Source organism: Protopterus annectens, chromosome 16.part0, assembly GCF_019279795.1.
Source record: "Protopterus annectens isolate FY-2018-M chromosome 16.part0, PAN1.0, whole genome shotgun sequence".
NCBI lineage: Eukaryota > Metazoa > Chordata > Ceratodontiformes > Protopteridae > Protopterus > Protopterus annectens.
In genome coordinates, this window is record NC_056750.1 from 125,330,613 (window position 1) to 125,352,928 (window position 22,316).

General features: G+C 40.6%; 1 protein-coding gene across 1 annotated transcript in view; it reads left to right on the forward strand.

The window, feature by feature from the left end:
* TEP1 (telomerase associated protein 1) overlaps window positions 1-22,316 on the forward strand; it is a 2,704,809-nt gene that overhangs the window by 1,323,905 nt on the left and 1,358,588 nt on the right. The window contains exon 20 of the mRNA XM_044058078.1: window positions 1,330-1,447. Within this exon, the coding sequence (XP_043914013.1) occupies window positions 1,330-1,447 (118 nt within the window). The remainder of the gene's footprint in view (window positions 1-1,329; window positions 1,448-22,316) is intronic.

A 22,316-nucleotide genomic window follows, 5' to 3' on the forward strand; every position in this document is an offset into this window, starting at 1 on the left:
TCACCAGACAACACACACTTCCTTTAAAAGTGCTTATCTCACATTAGCTTGAGGTGTCGGAATGACAGTCTTAAGCTGAGTGTAATGAAGTCAAATCATAATCTCTTTGGAAAGCAAAATCACCCCTGCCCCTACCTCATAAGAGAATGCTGCCCATAAAATAACTACTGTCATAAGAGATCTAGATACATTTGTGGACAACATACTGGCTGTTGATCTCTGTATTTCAGTTATCATTAAGAAATCCTTCTGCCTAGTGAAATTAAAAACTAAAGGCATTTCTTCCAGGTGCATCTCTACTCTTCCCTTATCAAACCCATAATATATAGTGCTTCCTTTTGTATACATCTCTTCAGGTATATTGCCATGCTATAAAATTCACAACGTTTTATCATCATAAAAATCAATAATATGAGTTCTCTGTTCTACACAAAACAGTTAAAATCCCTTCCAATTTCCTGTGGATGTCTTCTACAGACTTTTATGTGGCAAGCTCTGCTTTGACTAGAAGGCCTCAGATGATCCTGTCCTGCTTGATGTTGCACATGTGCCTAAAACTGACATCCCAATTGGTACTTGTTGTAGGGATCTAAATATACATTACCATGTTAAGAAAACCTGGTAGCATGATAATCACCTCTTCCAAAGGATCTCTTACCTATGGAATAGGCTCCCTGTCTATATCAAAGTAGCCCTCTTTCTTTAAATCCAGCATGAAGAGTGGATGGGGTATCTGTAAATTCACCCCGTTTAGCTTCTCAGGCCCTTGTGGGTTGTGTGTGGAGGCACTGGGAATTGCAGCGCTAGGCTGCTAATGGGCTACTCAACTGACAGCCTCATCCTGTGAACATATGAACATCAGGGGAAACAAACAAGTCTTCCTGTTGCTTAGGGTGGACTTTTATCTCAGTTAAGAGAAAAGAGAAATGCAAGACAGACTAGTGTTAATTATTTTACATGTAACCCACAAGGTTGTACCACATTTCTTCTGTTCACACACACGTAAAGGAAAAGTAAGAGGGAGGCATCATGAAAGATTTGCTACAGTGATGAAGCAGTCCATTTTTGTTCCACTTGCCAAAGATGGAACAGAGGTAGCAGACCATCAAAAACTGGTACGTTAATAACCTGGTTGCTGAAAGGGTGATGTTGCTTTTCAGTCTGGTTATTTTTTTTCTGTGTAGAAGGTGAGGAATTATCACTGAACAACAGGAGAAATGATTAATATTGCACTACTGTATTGTCATTACCACTGTGTGAGAAAGAGTAGCAGGTTATTACAATGAGGGGAACTCATCATGATCTCACAGAACTTGTATTCTGTTTCAGTTACCCATGTGGATGGGGAGGAGTATCATCAGGAAAGGCTTTTGTGAAAAATCTAGAAGAATTTGGCTCTCATGTGCTTCGTGATCTCTGGAACAGCATCCAAGATAACTTTTCTCAGGTGAGAAATACTTTGACTTTCTGATGTTAATTGATTGATCATGTTCTGGTCTTTTAACAAAAATAGATTGCATATCATAGTATGATTTTAGTGAAATAAGATATAATGTGCACCTTTGGGAACTTTAATAATAGATAATGCTGTTCAGGCAGTAGTTAATACAGTCGCCATCGGTCAGAATTAAGTTTTTAAACTGGAAGTCTGGCAGCACTGCATTGAATGACATTTTTAAACTAGAAGACTGGCAGCACTGCATTGAATGAAGTTTTTAAACTGGAAGACTGACAGCACAGCATTGAATGATGTTTTTAAACTGAAGGACTGGCAGCACTGCATTGAATGAAGTTTTTAAACTGGAAGACTGGCAGCACTGCATTGAATGAAGTTTTTAAACTGGAAGACTGACAGCATTGTATTGAATGAAGTTTTTAAACTGGAAGACTGAGCACTGCATTGAATGATGTTTTTTAAACTGGAAGACTGGCAGCACTGCATTGAATGAAGTTTTTAAACTGGAGGACTGGCAACATTGCATTCAGATCATAGAAAGTCTAAACAGCAGTGGTTTGTACTTTATGAATAAAAATGTGCAACACTACAGTCTAAAATACAAGAGCTAATAAGACAGCTTAGGTAGACAAGGCAGTAAAGTGGCCATTATACCTCAAATGTAGAGCCATATTCTCTAAATAGCATTTGTCATACGGATTAACAAAATCGTGTAATATTGGCATTTACACAGACAGGGCCTACTTATGGATCTGTAATGAATGATAGAGGATAGGCATTTAATGATTTTTTTAGTCAAAGTGCTGTAGCTAACAGGTTTCAATGTGATGGAACTTATTAAAGTCAGGCAGTAGTCCATATACAGTAGCTTAAGTGACAGTGAAGTGGTTATCTGTTTATTTTTATTTGTTGCCGAGGAAGTCCTACTTGGGTGTAGAACCCTTTTTCATTGGAGCCTCGTGGATAAAAATACCATTGGCATAATATAATACAAAGTGTAAAGTAAATTAATACAAATAAATTAAACACTAGTATCATCTTTAACAGCGCAGCATTAGAGAATGATAGACAGCAACATATTCAACTTAGTTGACTTCAAAACTGAGAGAGAAATGGGTAGACAGCTCGGATTTGCTGAAGTGAAAAATAGTGGTGTCTCTGGGGATTTTGTTCTGAATTATTAGATTTTACTTGGTAGACTCTACACTTGACTTTGAGAACAAAAGAACTGACCTGTCAAGTCCTGAGTGGGAATTAATTTGAACACGTATCAGGGAATGCTTGTTCCTCTTTGGACACTACATCAATAGAATAGTACAAGAGATTCTTTTTTTCTAAGTGAGTCAGTGGTAAAGTCAGTAACTAGACATTTGATATTGTCAGTTTTTCATTTTGTCCTTGCATATGGGTTCAGATCCAAACCATCAGATCCAAATTGGCTGTTACCAAGCTTGTGGCAACCAAAAAGCTCTTGGATAACCTCCCCTTACCCACTGTGCACCTCTTTCTGTTACCCCAGATCTTGTTTGCCATCTCGCGAAAGACATGATCTACCATTAACGTTTGGATTTTCTTAGGTGATATTTTTAGTTTTCTGACTTTTCAAACCTTTTTTAGTTTCTCTTTTTCAGTTTATAGCAAGTGTATTTCCTAGCCTTTTTTTGTCTTTCTAAGCCTCCTTTTTTCACAGTAACCATTTTTATTGGGTCACTTTTCCTCCCCTTTCCTTCTTATACCCTAACACTTAAAAAAAAAAAAAAAAAAAAAAAAAAAAAAAAAATCTTTCTCTAATTTTCTCAATCTTTATTTTTTCCTGGTGTGTGTGTGTGTGTGTGTGTGTGTGTGTGTGTACGCATGCGTGTGCTTTGAGCTTGCAGCCTTTCTGTACTGTTTGTTGTCATGGCCGATGAACAAGCTAAGCCCACAGGCTTTAGGAAGTGTACCAAGTGCAGCCACACGAGGCCTTACATTGACTTGCACTCTCTTTGTGTTTACTGCTTGGGTCCACATCATCTTCAGGAAGTTTGTGTGATATGTCATTCCTTCAACCATCGGGCCCTGGTTGAACAGCAGGATAAGCTTATTCTTAGGGGATTATTGCCTTCTTCCTTTAGTGAGGCCATTTCTGGTGGTCCCCTGAAGTCTTCAGTAAAACCTAGGTTGACTCAGACAAGCCCAGCTTCTTCTACCTCTAAATCTGGTGATAGAGGGAAGAAGAGACCTTCCTTGGCTTCTTCTAATCCCTCGGAGCTGAGATCAAAGTCTTCTAAAACTTTAGTATCCTTGACTTGTTCGGGGCCTTTAACTCCGCTTGATTCATCCTTGGATCTGGGTCCTCCGGCACATAGCCCCTCTGATCCAGATAGGTCAGAGCCATTGCACTTGGACCTGATATCCAGCCCTTTCAAACCTGTATCTTCACTGCAAAGGATTCGGTACTCCCATTCGATGGATCCATTGCCATTGATAGTTCCGTCTCCTTTCTAACCAGACCAAAATCTCCATCACCTTCATCTTCCCATTATACCAAAAGCTTTACAGAAGAAAATGTGGAATAGGTGGTAAAGAAGATTTTGTGGTTGCAGGGAATTACTAAGTCCCCCTCAGCCCTGACCCCAATGGTCTTAGGGTTGTCCAAGCTATCCGCTCCCCCTTGGTTTCTTCTCCAACTTCAGCTCATGTTTTGGAGCCCTCGGATCCAATTCATCTGGTGATTACTTATTCAGATCCGAAGATTTCTTTTTCATCAGATCAGACACTTGCTCGGAGCTCTTCCACCTTCTCAGAGCTGGAGAGCTCCCGGCGCCATAGGAAGCCTGGCAGACCTCGAGTGCAGTCAACTCCCAGACTTTCTGAGCAGTATCTGCATTTCAAGGCTTCTGCTCAGGTGAGCTCAGTGCAGGCTTCATCCCCAGGCCGACTGTCTTTGGGACTGGAAGAGTCCTCTTCCCACAAGCATGGCTTGTTGGAGAAGGACTCCCTTCCCACTCAGGAGCAGTCAACTTTCAGGGCTGTGGAGAGGGCCATAGCTGCCTCTGCAACTAGGAAGTCACCTCCAACCTTGTATCCCCAGTTCCATTTCCCAACCCTGTGCACCTCTTTTTGCCTAAGACATTCAACAGGGACAGCAGGAACTAAGGTCACTGGATACCCAGTGGGTTATCCATGCCTTTTCTGATACCTCCCCAGAGTCCCACTGAGGAGGTCCCTCGGAAGAGGACCTGCAAGAGGAAACATCTGGACTCCACTGAGGAGTCAGCCACAGAAGACACTGACCTCGATAAGGTAGACTGATCCTCATGGTCACCTCCTGTAGATGTGTCCTTTGTTTTAAAATCTCCAAGATGTCTCCAGAGAGGTGGCTGGCAGTCCAGCAGGCCTTCTCTTGAGGTGATGGTGTACCTGTCAACCTTTGGTTCATGACCTTCTACTTCCTGGGTCACTCTGTCCTCTGATGAGCTCATAGAATTGATCTCTTGGTAGGTGTGGGAGAGCCCAGACTTCATTGAACCAACTCCCCAGAGACTAAGCAAGATTATTACAGCTCCAGCTGACTAAGCTTTTTGGACAAAAGGGGTTGCAGTAGATGCCATGGTGGTGGTAACAGCTACAAAAAAGGAACTATCGGAAGAAAGTTCCACTATCCATCCTCCAAATAAGGATTCCAGTATGATGGATAGATGCAGGAAGCGAGTGTCTTCTTCACTGACCTTTGCCTTGCGATTGCTGAATTAACTTTCCCACTTTACTAGGTTACAAACGGATCTGGTTAAGGAGTTATCAGATACCCTAGATGGAGCCATAGCTGAGGGAGTTCGGGAGAAAGTAGTTTCCCAGCTGGAAACCCTACATTCTGTAGCTAACTCTTCCTTGAGGCTTATTGCTCCTACAGCTGAAGGAACGAGTAGAGTGACAGGTTCCGGCATATTGGTTAGAAGGCATGCCTGGGTGTGCCTCTGTGACTCTGCTGGGCCTTTTATTTCTTTTTTTGTCACGCTGCATTTGACGGAACATCCCGTTTCAGCCCCAAGGTTAAAGACACACTATCCAGGTGTGAGAAGGAGAGTAAGACCCTTTCTGCCATGGGCATACTTTTTCCCACCCCTCCCAGAGACCATACCCTAAGGGTCAGAGAGGGGGTAACAAAATGTGGTTTAAAAAAATCACAGGTATCTTACCAAGACAAACGTGGAGAGAGTTCCCCCAGAGGCAGAGGGGGAAACAATTCAGCAAGACACCACCCATGTGACAGAGGAGGCCCACAGAACCAAGAGCTTAGAGAACCATTCTTTGGGAGACCATCCAGTGCTTCTGAAAAGAGGCCCGTTTCTCCACCTCTTGAGGCAATCAGGGGTCGACTATCCCTGCACTGGAGAGCCTGGCTAAAAATAAATGATTTATGGGTGCAGAAGATAATATTCAGAGGATATCTAATTCCATTCTCCCTAGACCCCCCCAAACAGAAAAATTCCAGACGTTCCACTCAGTCAAAGGGATCAGGCAGTTATTCAAATTCAGAAACTGCTGGACAAAAGAGTCATCCAAGAGATCCCCCCAAAACAGAGGATTCAGAACTTGCTCAAGGTTCTTTTTAGTTCCAAAGAAAACAGGGGACTGGAGATCAATTCTGGATCTCAGTAGATTAAACAAGTCAGTTCGACATCACAAGTCCCAAATGGTCACGGTACAGTCCGTACTTCCTTTCTTGGAACAGGATGATTGGATATGCTCCATAGACCTTCAGGATGCATACTTGTTGTGTCTTTCGGCTTTTCCCGGTTAGGGGTCGCCACAGCAGAACTCCGGTCTGCTAATGATTGGCAGTAGATTTTTACATGCCGAGTTGCCGACCCTGACACACAGCCTTCATGCATGTCTCCACACAGAAGACGCTCTAGCTGAGAATCGAACAGGACAACGTCTTACTGTGATGCGACAACTCTACCGCAGCACCACCACCGCAGTACCTTCAGGATGCATACTACCACATAAAAATGGACAGGAGGTCCAGAAGGTTATTACTGTTCTGGCTGGCTGACAGTCATTTCCAGTTCAGAGCACTACCCCTTGGTCTCACCATAGCCCCCAGGGTGTTCACCAAGTGCATGGCAGTGGTAGCATCTCCCTTGAGATGACAAGGATTCCTGGTGTTTCCCTACTTGGATGACTGGCTCATTTCCTGCTCCACCAGACATCTACTTATTCAGGCAAGGGACTTAGTTATCCAAATCTGTACAGATCCAGGCATAACAATAAATTACAAAAAATGTTCACTTTGAACCCATTTAAGCTCTGGAATTCATAGGAGTAATTTTGGACACAAATCAGATGATTGCAAGACTACCACAATCCAGAGTACAAATGATAAGACACCCGACACAAATGTTACTTCCAAACAGGAGGATAGCTGCCCCTCATGTCTTGCAACTTTTAGTATCAATGGCAGGCGCTATAGTCTTGGTACCAGTGGCAAGATTCCACATGAGAATACTACAGTAGCTTCTGGCAGCACAGTGATTGATTATCCATTCAACTGATGTTTTATCAGGTAATCATTATGAACAACTGTAAGACTGCTCTGTCATGGTTGATTTGTTCTGATCAGGTGACCCATGGTTGACCCTTTCTTCCCCCTCAACCTCAGGCCATGGTGACCATGGATGCTTCGCAGAAAGGTTGGGGGGAGCATTATCTGGGAAAGACTGTTCAAGGCATCTGGTCTTCCGATGAAGCCAGTTTACACATAGAAATCCTAGAGATGAGGCAGTTCTTTTAGTGTTGCAGGCTTTTCAGGTTGCTCTTTTTCTGGGGACAGTGGAAATTCAGTCATACAACATATCGATGGTCTGGTACACAAACAAGGAAAAACCAGATCATACCCCTGTGTTGAGAAGAGCTCATAGTGTGGCTGTGGGCGATCTCATCCAGCATCTTTCTTACAGCAACACACATCCCAGGAAAGTCCAACTTGATTGCAGACAAGTTGAGCAGATCTATTTTCATGCCTCACAACTGGTCTCTCAACCAGGAAATAGCGGAGGAAATTTTCTACAAATGGGGCCCAACCCTGCTGCGACCTCTTTGCATTCCCCCTGAACAACAAATGCAACAGCTACTTGCCCTGATCCCCTCAACCGGGGAGTCCCCAAGGGATGCTCTCACTCATGATTGGCCTTCCAGTCTCCTGTATGCCTTTCCCCTGACCCCCTTGATTCCCAAATTTCTCCACAAAGCAGACAGGTTGAAGAGAACAGTAATCCTCATTGCTCCCTTTTGTCCTCGACAAATCTGGTTCCCCATTCTTTGGCCTTATCTTCAGGAAAAAGCATGGATTCTGGAACCTACTCCAGACTTTGTCATACCCAAAAGAATGATTTTTCCCAATCAGTCCAACCTCAAGCTGATGGCTTGGTTCCACCAGTTCCACTTATAGCCAGACGACCTATGCTCTCCTCTCCATTTCTTTGTATTTTGATATCATCCCATAAACAATCAACTCAAAAACTGTATAAGAGCAAATGGGGGAGATTTGTAATCTGGTCTCAACAGTATGACTTAGACCCTTATACTGCCCATTTTCACTCTGTTCTAGAATTCTTAGCTCACCTTTTTGAAAGTAGGACAGTGGCCTCTGCTATAAAAGTACAGTTGGCAGCTATTTCTGTTTTTCAAGTTGGGGATGATAATTTGTCTCTAATCTCATAATCTCACACAGGCTGTGCAAAACCTTCTTGAAGGGGATTTTTTTTTACTAAGGCCACCACGCAAAGATCCTTCTCCTCCTTGGGATCCTAATTTGGTGTTACAATTTATTGTGCAATCTCTCTTTGAACCTGCAGCAACACGTGACATGATTCTTTTCTTGGAAAAACATTTTCCTAGTAGCAATCACTTCAGCTAGAAAAATATCAGAAATTCAGGCATTATCCTCTTTGCCTCCATTCCTGTTTTTTCATAAAGACAGGGTTTCCTTGAGTACCAACCCTTGCTTTTTACTTAAAGTAGTTTTGGAGACTAATATCAATTGCACTATTAATTTGCCCATCTTCTTCCCCAACTTCACTAATAAAGGAGAAATATGTACTGCATTTATTGGATGTTTATAGGCAATTATGTTTTTATCCACACAGGACAGATCAGTTCATTTCTTTTTCCGGTCCCAGACTGAGATGACAAATATTCAAGGTCACTGTAGCGAAATGGTTGTCTGATTGCATTACAGACAATGTGTAGGTTCTTCTTGAACCTCTTTGGGCTCATTCAACCAGAGCAATAGCAACTTCAGCAGTTTTTCAGAGTAATGTATCTATGTATGAAATTTGTGCAGTGGCCACTTGGACAAATCACCATACCTTTATCACTCATTACAAATTGGATTTGGTCTCCAGGGGAAGAGCCTCATGTGGTTCGATAGTTCTGAGGAATATTCTTCCATGAGTCCACCTGTAACGAAAGTAACTGGGGACTCTTCCATATGTGAGGACAAAATGTAAAATTGACAATATCAGATAAAAAAGTTATGTACTTACCGTAACGTTCCATCTGTAATGTTGATTTTTCATATCTCCTCACAACCCCTCCCTCCAAGCCCCGGACCTTGGTTTTCTGGTAGAACAGGAAGCATAATTCATGCCACTTTATCTTCTCCATTCTCCAGAAATGGTTTCCTCACAATTCTCTAATGTACAAGATTTCTTTATGCATTCCTTTTCTGGATATAATGCTAACAAACAAGATCTGCGGTAACAGGGAGAGGTGCATTCTGGGTAAGGGGAGGTATTCAAGAGCTTTTTGGTTGCCACAAATTTGGAAATGGCCGAGTCATATCTGATGGTTCGGACCTGAACCCATATATGAGGAGAAATGAAAAGTCAACAATACATATGTAATGTTATGGTAAGTACATAACTTCTTTTTTTTTTCCAGAATTAACAATGAATGAGTTACAGAAGCCTATCTGTCTACAGTCAGACTGGTTGATGTTCAGGAGCTTGTTCAAAAATTACTTCTAGTCACACATTTCTTTTTTATGCCATAGTTCCCAATGCATGCTAAGGTGAGAAGTGTATGGATAGCTATGCAATGGTTTGACCTTGCAGCAGGACAGTCACACTGACATATGAATGGAAACTAGATGCTTACGTTAGTTCAGGACATTGTGCAGTTGATGGGTTACCCAAAAGGAGACCTGTCTGATGCACTTTGCAACAGTGAGTTTAAAGTCTGTCGTTGGCTCTTCCTTCAAGGCAGACTTTACAGGATAAATAATTTTTCCTTCAGCTAGATTCATATCTTAATGTTCTCAGTGTCCATTTTTACTGATTATGAATGTGCTGCTCAAGTCAGAACAAGGTAAGACAAATCTACTTTTTAATACCTTCATTTTGGGAACAACAACCATTGTTTTCTTTGATGAGACTTACCATTTCTCCATCATTACCTGTTATACCTTGTGCTGTTATGCACCCCGGTCTCAAAAATCTCAGTCTGTTAGCCTGAAGGAAATAATTTTGATTCATAGCAGCAGCTTCTTTTCCATTCAAGTTTTAACTATCTTTAGTTGAGCCCATTAGACTTAATAGAAGAAAGTTTAACATTAAGAAATGAAAAGGGTTTGTTTATTGGTCTATCTCATAAGTTGTGGATTCTTTACCCTTTTTTTTTGCTTGTTTCTAGTCTGTTAACTGAGATGGTCTTGCTCGATGTTTGTCTTCTTTTCAAATGAGTCCCAGAGAGAAAATCTCCACAAAATAAATCTGAAAAATGATTAAAAGTACAAAATATTAATGTAGTTTTTTACAGAGGTCAATGTAGGATGTTTTGTAGGATTTCTTATGGGGTAAATTTACAAAAATGTATGTAAAACATTTCTGATTGTAAAGTTTATACACAGATTACATAGCTTAGTGAGAATAAGTTTGGTATCAGCAACAAAAACATGCAGGAGTTAGACGTAAATAAAAAATATATAGAAGAGCAGGGTTGTAGGTACGCAGTATAGCAATACTTAGGGATGTAGAGGAGACTACAGCTGTTAGTAGGAAGAGAAGTAACAGTTGTAGGAGAAAATACGCTGTTTGAAAAAAGCAACATTATTTATGTATTTATTAATTGCTTGCTTGCTGCTGTTGACCAGTAGTCTGACTTGGTCTTTTTAAACACACTTGGGACATAAGCAAATTTACATTTATATAAAAGTAATAAACTGTATTAACAAGTTTACATTTACATACATTATACATCACATGTATTGCTATATATCTTACAGCCTAAGCAGCATTACATAAATTATTCAATTCCTGCCTTTTTTTTTTAAACAAGAAACATCTTTATTAAATTATCACTTATGCCACAGGCAATCATATATTTATATAAATGAAAACAAACTATACGGACACAATCCTAATTGCAAGCATTTACAACACAAACCATACTGACATAGTGAGTGTGACTTGGTCTTAAATCCCTTTTTACCAGAGGCCTGGGGAGAAAAGCTCAAAAGATAGAAAGTAGCATACATACATAGTGTTATATGATCCTATCCCAGCGTTGTTAGGCTTTTTACTTGGTACTTATTTGGCTCATTCATCAGTTAGGGTTCATGTGTCAATGATAATTTGCTTGTGTACAAACTTCCACAGATTTTATAGTGCAGCCTTTTGTCAAGGCCTTCCGTAAAGGAGTCCTTAACTTAAGACTACTAAGAAGTTGTATTTTCTCCTCCATGAGATTTTGATTTTATGTTGGAAAATTTGACTCTCTCAGAACCAGCAGACATAGTTGAGTTTAAGTACCATTTATGAAAAGCCCTTTTCTAGTTGTTACATCCACTACAATGATCTGAGGTATATCCTTCCATGTGTCTACCACCTTACCTGGTATTTTTTAGCGAGAAAGTATTCCTCACGGCCAATCCATAGTTTTCGCTGAAAGTTCTATCGGTAGTGTCTTTCAGTCAGCCTGTATACATGCTAAGCTTTTACCCAATTTACTAGAATGACAGAGAATATAATTTGTGTTTACTGGATGTACACAGATAGTTCAAATAATTATTCTAGGAGAAGTAAGGAACTCTAAAATGGTCAGGTATTGGTTTCATTAAAAAAAGGAGAAAGAAAGCCTATTATTCAGTAAACATATTATTTCTAAATGGTTAGCCAAATGTAATTGTAATAATTTGTTATGATTATAGTAAATCTCTACAAGCCACAATAATCACACACTTTAATAGCCAGTCAGTACATTTGTAACATTTCAGAAGTGTTTCTGTGCAAAACATTTATAACCTGGCATATGAGCTGTTATACAGACCTTCACAGTACATACAAGCAGGAAAAACATTCTAGAGGTATGACAGGTGCTGGCACAGCTGTGCTGTAGGTGGTTCTGTAACTATGCACCTCCCATGGCTAGACCATCACCATTTGGGAGTCTTAACCAAATGTTATGATTTATTGTTAGTGACTCTTCCCAAGTCCAGGTATTTTAACCTCAAAATCACCAGCCTAACCCAAGCCAGCCCCAGAGTGTTTTTTTAAACCAGAGCAGCTGTTTCCACAAGTTGCAGGTGTTTAAAGTGCAGGAATTGTTTACTCCTGCCATACAACTACAAAAGCAAGGTGTATATCCTAAAATAGCTTGCATTACGACCATACTAGAAATATTGAGTGCTCTTAGCCTCCAGGGGTTCCTGCGGCACAACGGATTATAGTAGCTCCCCCCACTAAAGAACCCACATATTCACTTATATTGTACCAAATGTTATACTAAAGTGGTGAAACATTATTCTATAGTGGAGAGCTCTATCCCAAAGTTTAGCACTATATATTTGGGTAGCGAGCTTGTTATTATAGCAAAAGATTAGGCTATTTAGTTACTGCTTTCTCCCACTAAAGGAGAGGTTTGAATGATTATTTTTCGCAAAAACCTTGCGATCTAGCTGGCCCTGCTCCAGTCGCCTCGCTTCACTCAGCTCACTCTGCTCCCCTACCCTGCCCCCACTACTTCTACTTTTATTCTAACCCCTAATCACCTGACCACAAGTCCAACCCTTAATTCCCTAACCTCTAGCCCAACCCACTTATCCTACCTCCCTCCCACCCTCTAATCCAATTACATCCCACACTGATCCCACTCCCAACAACATATTCCCAGACAACACACCTCCACCCTTACACACAACCAACCAGGAATCCTAGTTGTACTACTCACTCTACGTAGCATCATGTTACCCACACTCACATCCCTATCAACAGCTCTGCTGTCACTAACCTTCCTAACTTCCTTGCAAACAGAACAACCACTGCAAAATTACTCCTGTCACACTACCCACACTAACCCACCTTCTCAAACATGCTCACACTTCTACATCTGCCCCACAATCATACATCTTACAACTGCATCTTACTCACTAACAGCAATGACACCATCTCACCACACTAAGAAACACACACATAGACCAAACTCATGAACAATTAATATTAAAAAGCACATACTAACACTCCTACAAACTCTGCTAACCTCTGGTGATATCCACCCAAATCCAGGTCCCCTCTCAGCCAGACAAACATCTGACCTGCTGATCCTAAATCTCAACGTAAGAAGTATTGCCAACAAGGTAGCAGACCTACATGCATTCATAGCCCACTACAACCCTGATGTACTCACCATTACAGAGACCTGGCTTAAACCCAGTATCCAAGATGAAGACCCCCCCCCCAGGGTATAATACACTCAGGTCTGATAGAACAAACAGGAAAGGAGGAGGAGTAGCCATTCTCTCTAAAAACACCCTTAACCTCCAGCTCCTGCACACCACACCACCCACTTTTCTAAATGCTGAAGTCCTATTTTCTTTCCTATCTATAAGAAACACCAAGAAGATCAATATAATATGCTGCTACATACCTCCAGGCAACAACTCGCTCATAATACAAGACATCCTACTCTGCACAAAGGAAAGTCTACCCCAGGAAACAATCCTACTAGGAGACTGTAACACTGACTGGGCAGCCTGTAACTCCAGCAGCCCCTCCACACATATCAGTCTCTACGGGTTCTCTCAACTAATTGAAGAACCAACTAGAATAAATAAGAAAACAAAGAGAGAATCCATACTGAATGACACTAACCAACTATCCCAAACAAAAGTGTACAGTAGGCTGTCTCCCAGATGACCTAAGTGATCAACTCCCCATTTTCCTACTCCACAAACACTCTATTCACCCCAAACCAGTAGCCTACAAACCCGTACGAGATGACCATAACCTTACCCCACAATACCTAAATACTGTCTTAAGCCACTGCAACTGGGAACCACTAATGAACACTTGGGTTAGACCAGGCAGTAGACTACTTCAATACTACCTTCTCTAACATCCTTAACAGTCTGGCTCCCAGCAGAAAAATCAGAGTTAAAGCCAACTACACACCCTGGCTAAGTAGGGGCACTAGAGCCTTACTAAAAGCCATTGATAAAGCCTGGAAAACTGACAAAACCCCTAGCTCCAGGCAATACTATCAACAGTTTAGAAACAAGGCCAAGGCTGAATCCAAAATAAACAAGCAAAACTATTTTCTTAGTGCCCAAGACAAATATTCAAATAATCCACAAAAATTCTGGCATGCCATTAACTCCCTACTAAAGCCAGGCAAAACCACTACACCAGCACCCAGCTCTACTAACAGTACCCTAGACATAGCTTCTCAATTTAATAACCATTTTACTAAGTCCATATTAGCCCTGTCCAATCAAATAGCCAAAAACAGTCTACCTCAATCAAAACCCCACTTATCCCACATCACCCCCTTTTTCAGCCTATCATCAGTGCCCACCTCACCTATCAAAAAACTGCTCCTAAAACTAAAGCCGACCACATTGGCAGCTGACAACATACCTGCTGCATACCTAAAAATGGCTAGTGACTCCCTATCATTTCCTGTCTCCATCCTAATCAACCGCTCCATACTAGAATCCTGCATACCCAAACTCTGGAAAGTATCTCACATCATTCCTCTCCATAAAGAAGGTAACGCCTACAAATTCTCTAACTACTGACCTATTGCCATCCTTTGCCCCCATCCAAAATTTTTGAGAAATGTATCCACTTGCAAGTGAGGACATTTCTTAACACACACAATCTACTATCTACCACACAACACGGTTTCCGTCCACATCACAGCACTACCACAGCCTTTCTATCCTTCACTAATCAAGTAAACCATCACAGGAATGATAACAAATATGTATCAGCCATTTTCCTAGACCTCTCAAAAGCATTTGATATTGTCTCCCACTCCATTCTAATAGACTCACTAACATCATTATCCTTCACCTCCTCTACCATAGCCTGGTTCAGAAGCTACTGATCTGGCAGGCAACAATCAGTCCAGTGGAAAGGAACTCTTTCTACACAACTTCCCGCCACCATAGGAGACCCACAGGGCTCTGTACTGGGCTCACTGTTCTCTATTTTCACAAATAACGCCAATAGCTCTACACAACGTGCCACACTCATACAGTATGCGGATGACTCAACCCTGAGCTGCTCTGCCTCATCTCCCACTACCCTACATACACTCACTCAAGATACCTTTAACTCAGCAGAAAAATGGATCTCAGGTATCCAACTAATTCTAAGTCCCAAAAAGACAAAATTGCTACTATTTACCCCGATAGATCAACCCCCCCTCTCCTTTTACCATAACATCTAAGGACGGCACCACCATCTCCCCCTCTAATCACACCAAACTTCTGGGCATTGAAATAGACAATAATCTTCACTTTGATGTCCACATCTCACAAACCATAAAACTAGTACACAAAAAGCTAGGCTCCCTATACAGACATAAGTCCTTTCTGTCACAAAAAGCAAGAGTCACTCTTGCACAGAGCCACCTCCTCTCAACTCTATTATACATGGCACCAGTCTTTACCCAAATTAGACAATGTGACCTAGACAAACTAGAATCATGCTACAATAAAGTAGCCAAGTTTGCTACTAACTCACCCCATAGAACCTATCACTGTACTGTACTAAAGTAACTAAAATGGCTTGAGCTACCACAGCTACTTAACTATCACAAGCTAGGCACAGCCTACGATATTCTCAAATATCCTGAAAAAAAAACCCTCATTATCCAACCTATTTACTGTTTACACTACAAACCAGTACCTAAGATAAGATCTAGTGAAAAATCTCACCTCTCCATCACCAAGGCTAACAATAATGCAGGGAAAGCACTCTACTCCTACACCGTAGCCAGAAATTGGAACTCTCTTCCCCTATCCGTGTCCACTGGCCCTTGCACATCCATATTCAAAAACTCCCTCAAATCGCATCTTCTTAGTACCTGGTTATGCCCTTGTGTCACATAACCCTACCCACACTATTAACTTCCCAAGCTGCTCTCTGATCACATGCTGGATCTCTGATCCCCTGTAGGCTTAGTCACCTAAAAGGGTACTTTAAACTGTAGAATCTTGTTAGATATATTTTCTTCTCTTACCCCAATGTACAACTGTCATTGTCTTTTTACCTATGTTCTATATCTTCATTTACCTGGAATGTTTTACTAATTTCTTGTTATTAATATGCTCAGCATACAGGATGTAACCTGTTTTGTGTATTATGCTTGATGTACAGTATTTGTATAACTTGATGCCGGAGCTTTACTCCCTGGGCCTCCACTGAAAATGGACCTGGTCCAGTTGGAATTTCCTGGTTAACAAATGTAAAATAAAATAAAATAAATAAATAAAATGTAGTAAAATTATGTTTGATCTTCAGAGATGTCAGTGGAGCAGTAGAGATATTCTCTGCATTCCCTTATAATATTGTTGATAGATTCACTTGACATTTTTGTTATTGTAATTAGGACAGATTTACTACAGTCAGAATTCCTTACAAGGGTAGGAAGATGCCCAAAAACAGAACAAGGCTCTGAGCATTTTTGGCTATACATGAATACCTTAGGCACCCATATTATGCACATGATCACAGCAGATGAAAACTCTGCTATGAAATACAAGCACATAAAGTCAGTGCAATCAGATATCTTGATTTACTGCCTTGAAGTTCTGCTGTTATAGTATATAGTTGTACTCAGCTGTACAATATCGAATTTCATTTTTTCTATGGGAAGTCAAGGTGTTAACAGATTTTGAGCTACTTTATACACCTGGCTAAGGTGTAAAAAGTGAGTCAAAAGGGTTTTGCCTTCTCTTAGTTTGGAAGATTCTGGCGTGATATCTGTGTCTTATAGTCATGCACAGTTTCCTTTGTTTTTAGACTAGACATTAATATGACCAACATGAATGGTGGGAGGAAAGCCTTCTCTGTACATTTCCTTCAATTCCTATAAGCCAGAGAGTAGTGTTGTAGGGAAAAGGAAGGTTACACATGGGAGAGAGACAAAAATCTTGTGGATTTACCCAGTTAACAAATAAATGTTAAAACAAATGTTAAAGACAGAGCTTGCCAACGGTAGTCACTGAATGTTAGCAGAGAAATGGCATTATGCTCAGAATGAGGTATTCAGCCCAGTACACTGGACAAGTTTTGAGATTTTTTTTTGATGTTCAGGATCTAAATCTGAGCCCCAGGTAAGGAACATTGCAACAGTAAATATAGGATAATGCCAGTGCTCATATAATGGTTTTGATATAATTCCAAGATATTTTTAATATGTGAGATGTTCTTGAGGTGAAGGTATGATGACTTCTTAACTACATGATTTCATGCCATTAACCAAGCTTCATTTCAGTAACTTCATATGATATTAATAGGGGAAGGATATGATTCATTACCATAGCATGTACCACCATAGCCTTAGTCTTTGTAGGGTTTAACTTGATGTCATTAGGTAACATCTGTTCTAGGATAGACTCAAGGCTGTCATAAGAGGTGGCAAAGTCTGGCATTTGTTCCTGAGAATTGGAGAGATATAGCTGAATATCATCAACACAGCATTTCCATCTTTTAATAGCTATACACATAGTAAACAGCAATTAAGCCAGTGCCAAGCACTTTGGAACACCTCAGTCCATTGGGACCCTGGGGGAAAAAGACACCAGTATCCATGCAGTGGGAATGTTCTGACAACTAACTGACAAACCAGTCAAGGCTGATAGAGGTAAACCTAGTATGGGTACACGAGCCTCCATGGCAGATGCAGATGAAAGATCAAGCAGCACCAATATATAATGTAAGTGTTAATCCCTTGGCATTGACATTTCACTAACAGCCTGAATTAAGGCACAAATTCAGGATGTGAAACATAAGTGACATCTTGAAAAATTAAATTTGGCATAACTGGAAGTGAGGTGCTGTGCAGTACAGAGGGATGGAGCCCTGACTATGAGATCTATGACCCAGGCTCAGTTAGAAGCCTGTGCACTACGGAAACCAGTCAGCAGGGAGAAGAATGATGGGACACTGCACAATTGCCTTTGTCTGGGGAGGGAAATATATTTGTAGTGGGGGCACACAGTGTCATGGTCCCCTGGTGGAGATTGAAGCCCTGAGAAGGGAACATTTACTTGTAAGGAATGCAGAGATTCTTTGAGGGCGTATGCTACCTGATAAGTGAGTGATATAACTCTAGACCACACCCACTGCTCTTCCATTTCTTCAATACTTGTAAGGCATGTACAAAGCTAATGGTTAATGCATGAGAGACACTCCCCATAACTGCCTGGATGATGGCCATATCAAAGATGACAGATGCTCAGCAGGTATTAAAACAGGGCAAAGGGACACTACCTTCAGAAAATAAATGGAAGTAAGCAGCCTTCTCAGTAACTTATCAGGGAAAGTAAGGTTTGAGATTGGATGATAGTTCTCCAGATTGCCCTGATCAACTGATGATTTCTTGAGCATAGGAGTAATCAGTTCCTCTTTAGAACAGTTAGAAAACAACCCACCCTTAAGGAAGGTATGACAGCATGGAAAATGTCTGGTCTACGAATGCCATATAACACGTCACAAGTGTGATAGGCTCAGAATTCAGTCATTTAGTATCTTCACAGTTAACATGATAGTAGTCAGACCAGCAAAAATGCAAGGATTTCTCAGCCAAGTCATTTCATTGCAAGATATCTAGAGGAATGACATACCTAGTGAATGTCTCCTTGTCTAAAAAGGACTGTGCAGCCACCTTTCAGTTGATAGAGATGCTTTCTGAGTAGATAGTTGGGCTGAACTGCACAACATGACAGCTACTCAGAAAAGCATGACTTGATAGTTAGATAAAGGTAAAACAAGATTGACCTTAAGAAGGTTAGATGAGTCTTCATGTAGTCCAGTTTGCTTTCCATCTTTTGTAACCCATGGGAATTTTGATTGTGCTATCATTCGTGAAAAGTGATAGGTGATGGGCTGGGAATGATCATGAACAGAGCAAGTTTATGTTGGGAGCTAGTAATAGCCAGATAATAAACAAGTACAAATGAATCAAAATCAATCCCAGAACTCTACAGTGGCAGTGCTAAATCAGCAAGGGCTGAAAGTCACTGTGCAGTATTTTTTTTAACTATTACATTGGGTTAGCCTAACATCTGGTGACCAAACTGGAATGGGGTGGATTAAATTGGCTCAGACTGTGCTTGAACCAAGAAATTGGATATGTCTCCAGGTTCGATATAAAGCCACATCCGAGTTGAATGTCACGTCATGTGTTTGTCCTCTAAATTAAATGGCAGAGTAAACCCTCTCATTAAATTTCAGCCCTATTCGATGGAGGAGCTCATAGGTTAGCGTACAATTTCTGTCATCTGCCCCAATGTTGAAATTTGCCAAATGCCACCCAGTACAGGTGATCTTTGAAGACCAAGATGAGAAAAGCTGTGACCTCTTGCAGAAATGTCTGGACATACTAGTGGACGATATACAAAGGGAAGTCTACAGTCTATTCCTGCCTCAGGGTCATAGTCAAAGGTGTTGGTGAACTTACTAATCTGTTCAGTCTCAAAATTATATCCAAAGTAGGTGACCACACTCTCATCAGTATCACATCATTTATGGTCTTGAATGACACTTGGCCAGAGGATAGGACTGTGGAAATATGAGAAGTAAATTTTTCATCTAAGCAGATCATCATAGTAATGGTCAGGTTAGCCTGCTACAGCAAATTGAAGATGGTCCCCAGCTTATTGCAGATTAGACAATGGACAAACTGTACATCAATACCCTGATTGGAGAATGAGCGTTCTCCAGCAAGGTGTTAATGTACAAGTAATACCTAATGAGAAGAACGAGTCTGCTGCTTCACAGCTGCTTATCAAGCTGCTGTGGAGCTCAAACTGAGAAAATGGAATGGCCGCCATTATTTTATGCTCACTAAGCACTGTTCTTGCTGTTTAGCGAGTGTAAAATATATAAAAAAAAAAAAAAGACAATAAGGTAAGTATATGTCTGTGTGTGTGTATGAGTGCATGTTGGTGAGAGTAAGCGAGGTGTTATTTTACACTCACTAAGCAGCGCTTTTGCTGTTTAGCGAGTGTAAAATAAAAAGAGAAAAAAAAAAGAAAATGCAGTGTGTGTGTGACTTGTATGCATGTATGTAAGTAAGAGAGAGAGAGCGATCGTGTGTGTGTTTCTGTGTGCATGTGTGTGAATGGGTGCATGAAAGCAGAGATACTGTGTGTGTGTGTGTGTGTGTGTGTGTGTGTGTGTGAGTGTGTGAGAGAGAGAGATGGTTGGAGTGAGTGAGAGTGATATGTGAGTGATTGCATGTATGTAAGCAGAGGAGACTGCTTGTGAAAGAGATCAAGAGAGAGAGAGACTGAATGTGTGCATGAAGGCACCTGGAGACTGTGAAAGACTTAGAAAGAGGGCGAGACAGGTCTTGTGTGAGTGAATGTGTGTATGAAAGCAGGGGAGACTCTGTGTGTGTATTTATGTGTGTGAACGCAGAAGACTGTGTGTGTATGGTAGAGAGAATGGGCTGTATGTACAATTGTTGTTTCACTTGCTTATTTTTTTTAAGCACTGTATTATTTTTTATATATATTTGATGTAAAATGCTTCCTCCAACACCATTAAACATATACTACAGATAGTTTGAAACAGTAGGTGGAGGAACTATTGTACATTAAAAATATATAAAAAAATAATATACTACCTAAAATAATAAATAAGCAAGTAAAACACAACAATTTTACAGTGGGCCCATTGTCTAAGTGTGGCGTCAGGCCTCATAACACCCCTGGGCGGGCATTAATTACACATTAACACACACCCTGGAGGGCATTATTGCTTGCGTAACCTGGTGTTAACTATGCTCAAAGAATATCAGAAATGCCAACTTTCTGTGTGTATTGGTTGTGGAAGACTGGCTTCCTAGGTAACTGATGCAGACAGGAGAGATTTATATCATAACAAGTTTTCTCCCTAGGGTGACTGATAATAACCCCTTACTCAGGTGTGCTGCACAGAATCCAGCTAAATGTAATGTAGACATTTTACAAGCTGCCTGCATGACTACATAAGATATTACACAACTGTTCTTTCCCCCTTCTTTTGAAAATTGCCAAGGGCAATTACTGCTTCCTCAGTGAATGGGCTTACTCACACAAGACAGGGGTTGTTTGATACAGCCCAGTATTTGTATTTTTCAGCTGACTTCCTGAATGACAGATCAGGAAGCATTTTTGTTTTCCTGAAGATGTGCCGCAGGTATTAAAGGAGGCTAAAACCCCTGCTAGTAGACAATCATGTAGGAGTAAATGGAAAAGATTTTCTAGCTGATACCAAAGTAATGACCAAGACCTTTTCGTGGGCAGGATGCCTCTAGTTCTTTGGTATTTATGTGAGTTATCCTCTGGCCTTTCTTGCTGTTTGGTTAAGATTCATTTATCGGTTATATCTACTTCTCTGCCCTTAGATTTCACCTCCCTTTTTTTACCCAGCTGCAAATCAAGGTTTTTTTTGAAAGGGATGTTTCATATCCACTCACCGAAAAGACAGGTGGTTCTTACTTGGAATCTCAGTTTTGTTCTGGAAAAGCTTGCACTGTTTCCCTTTGAACTAGCTTAGGAGGCTGATTTGAAGTTATCTTAAAAGCCATTATTGTTTTTTGTTCTGACTCCAGCAAGAACTTACAGTGAGTCATCTCTGCCTCATTTTTTACAAAGATAAGGTTGCTTTGAGAACAAACCTCTCATTTATGTGTAAGGTCATTTCAGAGTTTGCAGTAAGCCAGGCTTACTCATCTGCTTGTTTTCCTTACATAGCCGAAGAACAAAGGCGAAATAATTTTCATACTCTGGCTGTCCACAGGTAACTCCGATACTAGTTTGACAGGACAAAAACATTCAGGAGTGCTGCCCACCTCTTTGTCTCTTACGAAAGTAAGAAAATGGACAAGCAGCATCCATTCAGACTGTTTCTAAATGGTTTTCCAATGCTATTACTGTTTGTTATTTCTCATTATAACAAGTCACTTTCAGGCAAGGCCAGAGTGCATACTAACTGGGGTGTGGCCAGTTCCATGGCTTTTAGAAAGGGGTGACCGCTATAGTTTAGGCAGAAACGTGGTCATCTATGCATAGAAAAAAATAACTTATGAATGACATCATGTGACATAGCCCCCAATTGTAATTCTTTCACAATTAACTAATACAAGTTTTAAAAGCACAGTATAATAACATTGTTTTCATAAAAAATGTATAAATATTTTAATATATAAACAATAATATAACATCTATCAACATTATATTAAGTTTAGCTAGAACTACAGTATGTAGTAATTTATTTCAAACACATTTGTTTCTTCCTGAAAACAGGCTTAGGTTTACTGCAGACTTATGGTCTGCATGTAGAAACAAAATCCAATTATATTCCCTAAACTATTGATATCC